At 36.9% G+C, this 12,307-nt stretch overlaps 1 protein-coding gene across 2 annotated transcripts; it reads right to left on the bottom strand.

The window, feature by feature from the left end:
* Positions 1–75: 75 nt before the first annotated feature.
* Positions 76–10,682, bottom strand: bdh2 (3-hydroxybutyrate dehydrogenase, type 2). Of its 2 annotated transcripts, none has more exons than XM_053331237.1 (10): positions 10,648–10,682; positions 7,811–7,904; positions 6,196–6,274; positions 5,336–5,432; positions 2,471–2,579; positions 2,058–2,118; positions 1,774–1,887; positions 1,183–1,241; positions 912–1,004; positions 76–363 (listed from the first exon to the last, which is right to left on the bottom strand). In XM_053331237.1, exons 2-10 carry the CDS (start codon positions 7,880–7,882, stop codon positions 310–312), a joined length of 738 nt encoding a protein of 245 aa, XP_053187212.1. In that variant the 5' UTR covers positions 7,883–7,904; positions 10,648–10,682; the 3' UTR covers positions 76–309. The 2 variants fall into 2 exon arrangements, with proteins under 2 accessions (XP_053187212.1, XP_053187220.1); XM_053331245.1 differs by having other exon boundaries at positions 10,635–10,663.
* Between the last annotated feature and the right edge of the window lie 1,625 nt (positions 10,683–12,307).

Here is a 12,307-nt window from a genome sequence, read left to right as displayed (position 1 = left end):
TGTGTGTGTGTATGGGGGGTTAGGTTGAATGGAGAAGTCACCCAATAGTATTAACTGAAGACCCACTGATAATGGTGAAGACACAGATGGATGTTTAATCATATTTCATATTAATCACACTGAAATTCACACAATGTAGCTGTGACAGTCAATTTGTTTTGGCACCACATATGCACATTAGCAGCACAGATTGAAGTTTGAAAATCTTAAATAATCTTTGTAACATAATATGCAAAATTGATTTAGATTCATTTGCATCAAAAAAGAAGAAAAAAGGACACAACTGCATCCACATATGCCACATATTCTTCACAGTCTCCAGCCTCCATCGATGATTTGCTCGGTCCCGGTCACATATGCTGACTGCAGAGGAGGCAAGACACATGTCAGACAACTGGAAATGATTTCACTGATAACAAATTAACACAAATTTGTATGTATATCTTTAATCCTAACATTCTGGTCTTAATATTAAAAGATAAAATATAAAAAAATTCAGCCAGACACCAAAAAACACAACAAAATGAAATACATTGATTTCTTTTATTGTTCTCAATTCATAATGTATCATTATTTGGTAAAATAATACTTTATACCCCACAATGATTTTAAATTAGTTTTAAAGCCTCTACACTGTAGTATAGAGTTCTGGTAAGGACATTCTGAATCCTATATTTATTGTTGGCCTAAAGGCTATTTAATGAAATATAATCTAAAAAATTGAGAATCCTATGAATAATAATACATATAAATATATAAAATATAAATAATCACTATGTGTTAGTTTTAAAGAATCTTAAGTCACAGAACAAATACACAAACATCACTCTCGTGTCCTTGGCATTTCCAGCCCTGCTATCAATATACCTCATACATGCAAGATATCATTTCTGTTATCTCTAATGACTCACCTCATCTGAGGCCAGGTATACACAAAGGTACGCCACCTCTTCAGCTGTGCACATTCTGCCAGTTTTCTGTCTTGCCATAAAGTCCTTATAAGCCTGAGGAGTCACAAAGAAAGATGAGTCATAGATGTAGCATTCCTTATCTTCAACAATCAATCATCAGGATTTCCTCTAGTTGAAACCAAGACAAAATGAGGCTGTTAATGACTCAGGTAGGGATTACTGTCAAATGAAAAACTAAGTAAATTTTGGACCAAATCAAAGCCTACAGTACCTGTTCTGGGTCTGGTTGGGCTTGGATCCTACCCCTCAGTGATGGGGTATCAACAGTCCCTGAGGAAATATTAAAGAGCAAGCCAGACTTTCAACTCAATATATACTGAAGACAGAAATGCAGATAGGCTTTGACTAATTTGATGATTTTTTGTTTGTGGAAAAACCCTTCCTGGTGGACAGGGCACAACATTAGTACCAGACACGCATATTTTACCAGCCAAATAGTGGTAAAATATGTAAGCAGCTGGTAGATTTTCACTCACCAGCCCAAAAAAAACCAATGGTAATTAATGTAATGGCTTGTAAAATTTGAACATTCACTAGCCATTTGGCTGTTGGACAAAAAAGTTAATTTTATACTTGGCTGTTTGGGCTTTCAGCCTAATGGGCAAAAAATAAATCACTCATTTGTACAGAAGCTATTTAGACAAGTGTGCAGGGACAAACTCAAGACTTGTACTATAATTCTTTGAAATACACAATGTCCACACATCATTTAAATCTAAAAACATTAAAGTGGTTGTAAACTTGAGTAAGATTAAAAAGGACACAATGACGTGGTTCATTTTGGAGGCCGTTTGCGACTCACCGGGACAAACACAATTACAGCGAATGCCTTTCTCAATGAAATCAGCAGCTATAGATTTGGTGAGTCCGATCACTGCAGCCTTGGAGGTACTATAGACACACCGGTTCACAACACCTGTGTCAAGAAAACATATGTTACTCACACACAGGCACACGCAAAGCAATTATCTGAGATAAGAGGATTACAATGAACATGGTCATACTTCAGCGACTTAATGTCCCTTTAATTGAGCAGAATATTTGTTATAGAAGCATGTGCAGTGAGTTCTGTGAAAGACCCTTTACCTTTTATGCTTGATGCAACAGATGCCATGTTAATGATGTTTCCTGACTTTTTGGCCAACATCTACAATGACAAAATAAATTAGGAATGTGGCATATGAACTGATTAAAATTGGTATAATGAAGATTAAAATTATGTAACAATCTTTATTTTTAAGTAACAAAGAATTGACAAATGTGCTATGATCCAAGTTAAAATTCTCCTTTGAGATAGTTTGGTTAGTTTGCAGCCAAAGCTGGATTAGTGATTGGGCAGTCACTGCCCATCATGTCACAGGCTCAGAGTAATACTCCTAATCCCAGAGGACAAAGGATGAGAACAAAACGAAAGCATATGTCACTCAATTTACAACGGTGTCTATTTCATTCTCCTAGTAACGGGATAAAGCATGTTAAGCATTTGGCAAAGTGGGCACCTTAGGAAGGAAGGCTTTGGACATGAGGTACATGCTCCGCACGTTCACATTCATTGTGAAGTCCCAGTCAGCCTCCTCACAGTCCAAGATGGAGCCATGGTGCACAAACCTGTAAACAGTACATGACACAACTAATATACCTCATCTGTCAAATAAATGTTAGTTGAAAGACTTCTTGGCTGCCCTCAACATTTTACTGAGCCTCAAAGGTGGGAATTTAGAGACCTTTCTTAAGGAGATTGGCAAAAGGTCAAGGAGAGGTTAAACCTTAACATATAGGGATTTTGGAAATGTAGTTAAGCATAAACAAGCTTAATGTGGAGGTTGCATGTTGGCGGCAAAGTAGAACTGTGATTTATTTGTTATGCATTAACTGTATGTTTAAAAATAAGGCTGGTGATATTCTACATTTTTATTTTCCTCAACAAATCCCACGAAAAGACAAGAACCAACAATGGGCCAGATACAAGAACGTGTTCATATTTTTTTTTCTTTAATTTGTTTTTTTTGATGAGGTAAACCTTTATGAGTGTGCCACGTTGGATTCACCAAACACTCCTATCACAGTCGTAAATTAGCTGTGTAAACATGATGAATCCCACTTGGTGGACACCAAAAAACATCTCACAAGGGCACTCATCAGCCAGGGAGCCAAACTATAACCTCGATCACCAATATTTTAATTAAATGAATAAGAAAGAAAATCCAAGCCAGCTGACTCTGAAGACCAGAGCCAGCGTCTTCTATCGCAAATGTTAGTGACAGCCGATTATGTTACACCTGCTGCTGGACTGCTGTCAGCACAGACCTGCTAACACCTGGGATGACAACACAGGACAAGACAGCAGAAAAAGCTGGAGATCTGGTTAACAGCTCAGTTAGACAGCTACAAGTCATGTTTTATTCCTTTGGAGAATAATAAATTGGTGACTGGTACGACAGGTCTGCACCACTCGTAAATTTTGTCCGTACCTAAGAGTTGTAGCAAGAGTGGGTCATTGGTGAATGTGGCAAGTCCTCGTAAATCATACACATGATTTAGGGCACACTCATACTAGGCAATCGTACCACGCCCAAACACGTTTGCCCCCTAAAATCCGGATTATTTGGCTAGTGTGAGTGCAACTGTACCTTCCTTGAATATAGGTAGGGATGGTTGGAAGAGGTGTGCTTGAGCATGGTACACTTGGTCACACATGCGCACTAGGTATTCATATTTTTCTCCAAAATAAGACATTTTAAACTTCGGGAAAAAAGCCAATTTTCCCAGGAATCCCGGGAAATCGACGATTTTTAAAAGACAACACTAGCTTAGCCCTGGTAATTTCAAGCAACACTAAATGCAACGAGGAGACATTATGCATATATGAGTTCCCAATCCGACCATTTTTTGTGTATTATTTTATCATTATTAAGGCAAAACAACTCAATTTATGTCCATGGACATTATAATGAATAGGCTATAGGCTTAATATTAGTTTGCATACAGCGTGCTGTGTGGACTTCATTACATCTGCTGCATCGCTGCTACCACAATTATGGAATACTAAGTTTATTGTCTGTGACTGTGACCCTCATAAAAGTAATATTTTACAGATCTGCATTATATAATTATATTATATAATACATTATATAGTAGAGCTCTGAGATCTACTGACTCAGGTCAGATAGTTGAGCCCAGAGTTCAAACTAAACATGGTGAAGCAGCTTTTAGCTGTTATGCTGCACACAACTGGAACAAACTACCAGCAGAACTGAAATCAGCCCCAACTGTGAACACTTTTAAATCCAGGTTAAAAACACGTCACTTCTCCTGTGCTTATGATTGAGCTCTTTTAAAGCACTTTACATTTTAATCTTTCATTTGCACTCTATGTCCTTTTAATGATTTTAAAGCTAATTTTATGCTGCAATCTTATATTTAATGCTCAATTCTAGCATTTTATTTCTCTCTTTCTATTTTTCTGTACTTTGTTTTTATTATGGGGGTGGGGGTGGGGGTGGGGGGTTAATTGTATGTTTTAATGTTTCTGTTTTATGTAAAGCACATTGAGTTGCCATTGTGTATGAAATGCGCTATATAAATAAAACTGCCTTGCCTTGCCTTGCCTATAAACTAACAAAATTCGTTCTGTGCATGTTTATGAGAGTAAACTGTCTATATGTTTTTGCGCAACGTATGTGTCGGAGGCAACCGTATTTGAGTACACTTGGGTTTGAGGTAATATGAGTGGGGCCAATGGGGGACGAGGGGAGGGCATTCATGCTTCAGCATGGTACGGAACAATTGGCCCTAGTGTGAGTGCTCCCTTAAGAACAAATCTGTGCGTATGAGTGTTTCTTGCATCTGGTCCAATGTGTTATAAGACCTCCTCCTGCTTGTCTGTGGCTACTCAGCACCAAACTCATTAGTTCCTACTGAACATGTAAATCTTTAAAAACTGGAACCAAATATCAACTTTCATTCTCAAATAAAATAACCAATTTTTCAAAAACAGTTGGGTACTCTAGTTTTCAGCAAATATCAGTCAAACAGGAATAAAAAGTGCACTTGTTGCAACCTAGTTTAATGTTACCATAGGAACATCCTGTTCAGTGGTGTATCTTATTGATTCGCAACAATGGATCTATAGTACAGAGGAAAGTATTCACCTTTACATTCACAGACAATACTTGCTAACAAGATCTGTTCATGGTTGGTTTTGTTCTTTTCATAGGTTTGTTGGCAATAAGAAAATTGATACTTAATTATCATTTAAGCAGAGCGGATCAGTATAACTCCTTGTGGAGATTCAGCATAACATTAACCCTGTAAGGCCCACTGTTGCAGAATTACAACATCACAATAGGAGAAGGTGAACGTACCCTGCTACATTGAACAGCACATCGATGTGGTCATGTTCCTTGGCCAGGGCTTCCACTTGGTCTTTCTTGGTCACATCCACCACCTTAGTCTTGATACCTGTTGATAAAGCAAAAAAATAAAAAGCTTCAGAAATTTTGATGACAATTGCAGCATTTATAAACAAAAAACACATTGTCTTGATTGTTTAGCAGTTTAAAGCAGGTGAGATACTATAGAAAAAATCATGCTCACTGCTTCACATACACACAAATACACACATATTCACTTCAGGCAGCTACCCAGAAAAACCTCTATTGTAAGGAGGCAGTTATATGCAAAGTGCTTTGCTTGTGCGCTTCCTGAAATGAGATGTTAAGAGTGCTGAAAGATTTCAAACCTGTTCTGCCAAGGGCTAAAAAAGGCAACTTACAGACTGATTAGGTATATGTATGTGTATTTACAAAACCAGTCATCCTGTTGACATTTTAAAATTGCCATGATGAAAGGTGTACTACAAAGCTATGAAATCAGCTGAATTTAAAACAGATAACAAACATGTTAGAAAGGGGTTATTGTAAATATTGTAAAAAATATAATAAAAAAAAAAAATGTTGTAGTCTACAGTATGTTTTTATGTTTTATGATATTTAGGTTAAGATATGATTGGGGTGAACACTCATAGGCCATCTCTGCTAAAAACAGACAGGTACCGTTGTTAAGATAAACTATTGAAACGTATTACTGCCAAGTTACAGAAGTTATGATACATGAAGTTGTGAAGGTATTTGAGTGAAGTAGGAAGCCTTTAACCGGGATCCCAACCGTTTCACAATGGTTAACCAGCAGATGGCAGTGTCAGACCTTTAGAAGTGATATCTACCTTTAATGCCATCCAGCTCCTTCAGTTTCTCTCCATTGATGTCTGTAGCTGTGACTTGAGCTCCTTCCTTCGCAAATGCCTAAAGTTCAAATACTTGAGTCATGACCAAGAAGTTTCATAATGCCTGCACATAATGCTTTAAAACTCAATGAACATATGACATATGCTTTAGATTCTACAAAACATTAGGCTATTTCTTTACATAACTAAGGAAAAAAAGAGGCTTTGAGAGAGAGTCAGGGGTAGAGTCTGAACAGCACGTTGAATGAAAAATGTTCAATTCCTCTGACTTCGGGCAATTATGCAGTCCACAGTGCTAATGTCAAGATCTCATTATCAAGCGTCTATAGACACAGACTGCCAATTTCTATCCCTAATCCCTCAAAACCATCAATTTAAATCCATTCTACCTCTGGGTCAAGCGATTGCCGCTCTGTGGTTAAAGATGCAGTCACCCGCATCATTAACCACATAGGAGACCATATAACATAGCTAACCTTTACAGTCTAAATGGAAAATGCTCAATAGATCCGGCACACTACTATGCAACCTTGATACTATGTTATTCGAGCTGAATGATCTCCGATGGCGTAAATATATGTGTTTCTAGATTTCTCCACAATATAAAAGACACAACACAAACACAAATCCCTGTAATACAACACGTCATGTCAAACACTTGAGGGGAATGGAACCGACAATGACTCAATCTGGACATAGATGTGCGTGACATTTTCTAGTGTTGTCCTGTCTCTATCACCAGAGGACCTTGCAACTACAATACATGTATACAGGAGCAATGGACGATGATAAACATACACAACATATGTATCAATCATATTTTGATCATAATAGCTTGGTAAAACTAGGAATTGCACATGCAACAAATGGCATCACAGGCAGGGATGTGTGATTTTTACAGAGCTGTGATAGGGATTATTCTCACATTCTCTGTTACAGTGTGGTATTGAAATTGCTCAGCAGATGACAGGAAGGAGCTAAATAAGATTTGCCAGGCATTGATGAGCATGCTAAGAATGGGTTCGGAAATATTCAGAGACCCCTCTCATCCATTCAATGCATGTATTGTTCTCCTCCCCTCCCCTTGGGAAAAAGGTTGCGTAGTACTAAGAGCAGAATTACTTGTTTTTGTAATAGCACATCCTGAGGCAGTGAAGGCCATAAACTTTATTTAACTGTGTCCCCTAACAGCTTTCTTATTGCACCAGACTGTTTTATTTACTCTGTTTATGCTGATGGTTTTTTATTGTGCAAGAGTATTTTTGATATGTCTATGCTGTGCTGAGATATATCTGTATTCGTATTGTTTTTGTCTACAATGAGCGCACACCAAGACAAATTCTAATCAATGTTTCATTGACATGGTAAGAAATTATTCACTCTAAACCTGAATCTCATGGTACATCATAGTTTGGGTTTTGAATCACCATTACTGTTGCAGTGCAGCATCATTAAAATTTGCAAAAACTGGTTGAACTATGTAAGGAGACTCTAAATATACACAACTTTGAGTTTGCATACAACATGGTATAAAATAATCAATTTCCCCCAGCAATTTAGTATAGTAGTAGAAAGTCTTATTAAAGCTCATTACTATTGCAGCAGCACGTCCAATCCCCTGCGCAGCAGCAGACAACACAATCACTTTCCCATCCAGGCGGCCCATGGTGCACCGTTAATTGCTGCTGCTGAAAAAGAAATACAAAAACAAAAATAGAGCACTAAATAATAATCATAGGTTAATTTTCATGATGAAGCCTCTCTCTCTTAAAAAATTAAAATGTCCTGCTGAGGAAGGTGCTATTAGGAAGGTGTTTATGAAGGTTTATTTGAGAGTAATATCACACCTAAACACAAATCAAACACATGGCTCCTACAATCTGCAATTACTTATAATGTTTCCAAACCATTATTGATTAAAAATCAGATTGTAGGAGCCATGTGTTTGATTTGTGTTTAGGTGTGATATTACTCTGGGTGCTGGAGGGTGTTGAGCAAAGACCAGCCTGGCTGACAGGTTATGTAAGTTCACGTCAGTAATTGCAGGTGTTGCTGATGGGAAAGAAGACAGTTCTTCACTGTGCCCGAACAACAAAGTATGGCTGTGCTTGTTTTAACTTTTTGTTGAAAACGTATTGGAAGTGACAGACACTAAGAAATATGGATGCTGGTGAGAAAATAAACGCATTGTGATGTAAAGAACTGGAAAAGATTGAATATACGTTTTCTGAGTACGCGTCTAAACAAGCCAGCAGTGGCTAAATGTTACCAGTGGTACCTAGTTAATGGAAGCTTTCCCATTAAACTTAACATTATCTTCATTTGACACACAGGAGTTGATGGAGTTTACATTTCCAGCGGTGACAGCGGTTGTTTGAAGAAACTAAAGGAAAATAGTTTCACAAATTGTCGCTTTAACTTAATCTTTGTGGCATTTTCTGTTCAGCCATGATGTAATGATTGACAGGCTATTTCTCAACAATGATCTCTGAGATGCCTCAGAATTTGCAAGATGGTTTTACAGTACAATAGGAAACAGCTTCAAAGGAAAGTCTGAAGTGAAAATCTTCACACAGATTACATGAAGTAGTATCAGATCTTGTGAATCTGAATTTATGAGGCAGCTCTCCATAATTAACAGTTTCAAGTCACAAAGTCATTTTTTAAATTACAATATCATTTACAATGACATGCAGCTTAAGTATTTTTCCTTTCATCTTCAAGGTCAGACTCCTCACTGTAATAATAAAATATTCTTTAATATTCAGCAATGTTAATAAACCTATAAGGATCAAATTAATTGAAAAATTCCACATTTCCTGGTTCACAAAAAAACAGCCTCTCTTAAGATGGAGAGCACTCTTACTTTAGTCTGAAATGGGCAGTTGGAAAATACTGTTTAAAACTATACTTCCCTTATTTTCTCACATACAACAAAAATAGGTGTCAGAGTAAACAACATCATATATTATATGTATCTATTACCATCACAGGCCAACCCAAACTACAGATCTACTTATGTGCGCAGCTAAGGTGAAGCAATGACTATTTCATTTTCATTGGAAGTTTCTGACATGAAGCCAGCAGGTGACCACAGGGTGCCTTTGAGCTCTGTGTTGCAGACCATTGCCTGAATTATCTTTGTGTTTGGCACAGTTGGCTCTTGTCAGCTTTTATCAGTGGTTGTTTCAGCATGTTGAATCAGCACTGCAGGAACACAGTGAGAAACAAGTGCCTATTAAACCAAGTTAGTGTTCTCACCCATTTAGTACTCTTTACCTCTGCTTTTCCTTTTCTCCTTCAACATGATTGAGACTAAATTACAATACCCTTGTTAATTAGACAAATTCATCATTTTGTATTGAAACTATGGAAATACTGTAATCTCGTCTACAGTTTTGTTTTCTTCGCCTCGCTGGATTGTTCCTTGAGGTACAAATACAGATTACATTAGACTTTATTATCGCCTCTCATGCAGGTGCCAACACATGCAGATGTTGGAGGTCAGCTAGCTGTTGGCGATATAGTTTACAATAAGTTGAAGTGATTGATTAACAGGAGATGGGAGGTAATATAACTGTTTTTCTGTGTTGGGTTAGGTTTTTGAGATTGGCTTGGTGTATCAAAGCCCTGAACGTTGTGAGCCAAATCATGTGTGAGCCAGGTAATGCCCATATGTGCACATTGGGCCAAGTGATGATTCATAACTGAGTTGCATGCCAGTTTGGCAGTATCTATTTGATATTTTAGGCTTTTAGTAAGGACCAAGACTTTATGGTGCAGATATGAATGCCAGCTAGCATGTCTGCAATAACACATTTTTTCCATTTTAGTTGCACTATTGTTGTTGTTTCATTGTTGTCTAGTTCACCAGGGTCAGAGAGAAACATAATTTCAATGTCCTGTGCTGTCCATGTAGTTAGAATTGACAATAAAGTGGCTTTGACTTTCAATAATACATCATTTATTAACAGAAGTTAAATGGCTGCGGAGGTTAGAAAAATTGCAGGTGGGTAAAGATTAATCTGAAAAGTTGTTGCCGCATAGGTTTTACGACTGTTGCCAGCGCAATTACCGTATAGTTCATAATACAGGAGCAGACGTATTTTTGGCGTAGCTTGACTGTAGTAATCACGACCGGAATTGTTTTAATGTCAATAGAATTTCTCCTGCGCATACATCTGCATCTAAACAAGTCTGTGCATATCAAAACTATTCTGAATGATACTTTTAGCTATTAGCATATTTAACGGCACTCTGCATTACACGTGTCTGACTATTATCATGGTTACTACAGCGCGTACAAAGGCTGCTGAGGTTGCTGTTCATCGTAAGCAGCCTGTGGCAACTTTCATAGGGAAATATGAGAAATGTTATTTACAGGCAGGAAAGACTAATTGCAGCTTTGAAAAACTCACTCTTGAAACTCACCCTCTGGTCAGGTCAGACACACTGTGCAGCAGCAGAGTTGGAGCCGTCATGTGACCCTCATCTGATCACTGCTATTGGCTGCCGAGCAGGAAATGCACAGAGCAAGTGCACAGAGCAAAGAGCAGAATTCACTTCTACTGGCCGTGTTACATGTAGTCAAGAATGTATGACGTTCAGATTTCTTATATACTGTCTATGATTCAGATACATATCTCCTCTCTTTTATTGAATGTTTTACATTGTATAAACATTTTAGCAACTTATTTTTAAAAGCTAGGTTTTTTTCTTATAGTCTATGGTTTTTTTTAGAGCTATTTAATGCATACATGTAGCTACTATTTCAGTGCATATCAATTATAAATAACATATAATAGCCATATTAATTGTCTGGCTTTTTAAAAAATGCAAGCAGTTATAATAACTTTAAAACATGACAGGCAATTTCAGCCTTTTTAATCTTTTGGTAGGTGTGACTGTCTTGATAATAATCCACTATCTTCAGAGAGACAATTGAAACTGACCTTTGAGATCTGTTATCAGCAAGATTAGCCTAATGGTCGAACAGAGCAATATAAAATATGATCTTAATAATTAGCTGATGTGTCGATGGAAATTATCCTGCGTTTGTCATTTGAGAAGATCAAATGTTTCATACAAGTTATACTAATTAGACTTTCATTGTCTGTGCAAGCAATATTAGATATGTCAAATCTTCATTACTTTTGATGATTCACTGTCTGCTACCATTTTAAACCTCTGTTCCAATTATGCTATAATTCTGTCCTTCAAGTGCTGAGTTCCAGTGGTAACCAATACAAGATTATTCTAACATGAAAACACTCATGAAAGAATCATGTCTTTTGTTTCTTGGTATAAAATCATGACTTTGTAAAATGAATACAAGTGAATTTGTATAATATAATAATATAAATATATATGCTATAATATATATCAATGCTATATATTTTCAACATTTATTATTATTGAGACCCTGATAACATACAAATTCTGATCAATTAGAACTAAACAATATTAATATGAATAAATGCAATAAAAATAAAATAAACATTAAGTAACTTAACTGTTCTGTGTGGTAAGTCAATGCGCACACAGATACAGACACACACACAGACACACACACACACACACACGATAAAATATGTATGAACTATTTTCCATTTGCCATAGGCTTGACCACCCCATCAGCTGTTCTTTAAATGAGACCAAGGGGGAGTGAAGACTCTATCATTATCAAAGATAAGAGGACTGTGAGCCAGTCTGTTACACACCTGAGGGATACACTTCAATCAGTGTACAATAACATGCAAAGATCGAGTAAAGTGCTGGGATAATGACACCCTGGTAGTCTGCACCTCACATATTGAGTATCTAATACCTCAAACTGTAGGATCTATTTGATCTGAATATTTTGTCCAGTGATATTCTGTCTTTATAATAAATGTATGATTTTCTGATCAGTACAAAGTCTGTAAGCAAACAGCAATAAACAAGGTGTTGAAGAAACAGGACATCAGGAAATAAAAAAATAAGTACAATGCTTGCTCTGTAAAAATATGTCTTTATATATTCATTCAAAACAATTAGAATTAGTTTCAACAAATAAATAAGGTAATATTTTTCTACAGAGAAATTATGTCTC

The sequence above is a fragment of the Scomber japonicus genome, chromosome 2 (assembly GCF_027409825.1).
Source record: "Scomber japonicus isolate fScoJap1 chromosome 2, fScoJap1.pri, whole genome shotgun sequence".
In the NCBI taxonomy this organism is placed as follows: Eukaryota; Metazoa; Chordata; class Actinopteri; order Scombriformes; family Scombridae; genus Scomber; species Scomber japonicus.
The sequence above is the reverse complement of the archived record's forward strand: the minus strand, read 5'-3'. Positions and strand labels throughout refer to the sequence as shown.

What these genes read in the sequence shown, in the direction of transcription:
- bdh2 (XM_053331237.1), bottom strand. Translation starts at nt 7,882, where the DNA reads ATGGGCCGCCTGGATGGGAAAGTGATTGTGTTGTCTGCTGCTGCGCAG. An exon ending in GTGCTGTTCAATGTAGCAGG is followed by an intron (nt 2,580 to 5,335) that starts GTACGTTCACCT and finishes TACTGTTTACAG; the next exon opens with GTTTGTGCACCATGGCTCCA. An exon ending in CTGTAATTGTGTTTGTCCCG is followed by an intron (nt 1,242 to 1,773) that starts GTGAGTCGCAAA and finishes ATATTTCCTCAG; the next exon opens with GGACTGTTGATACCCCATCA.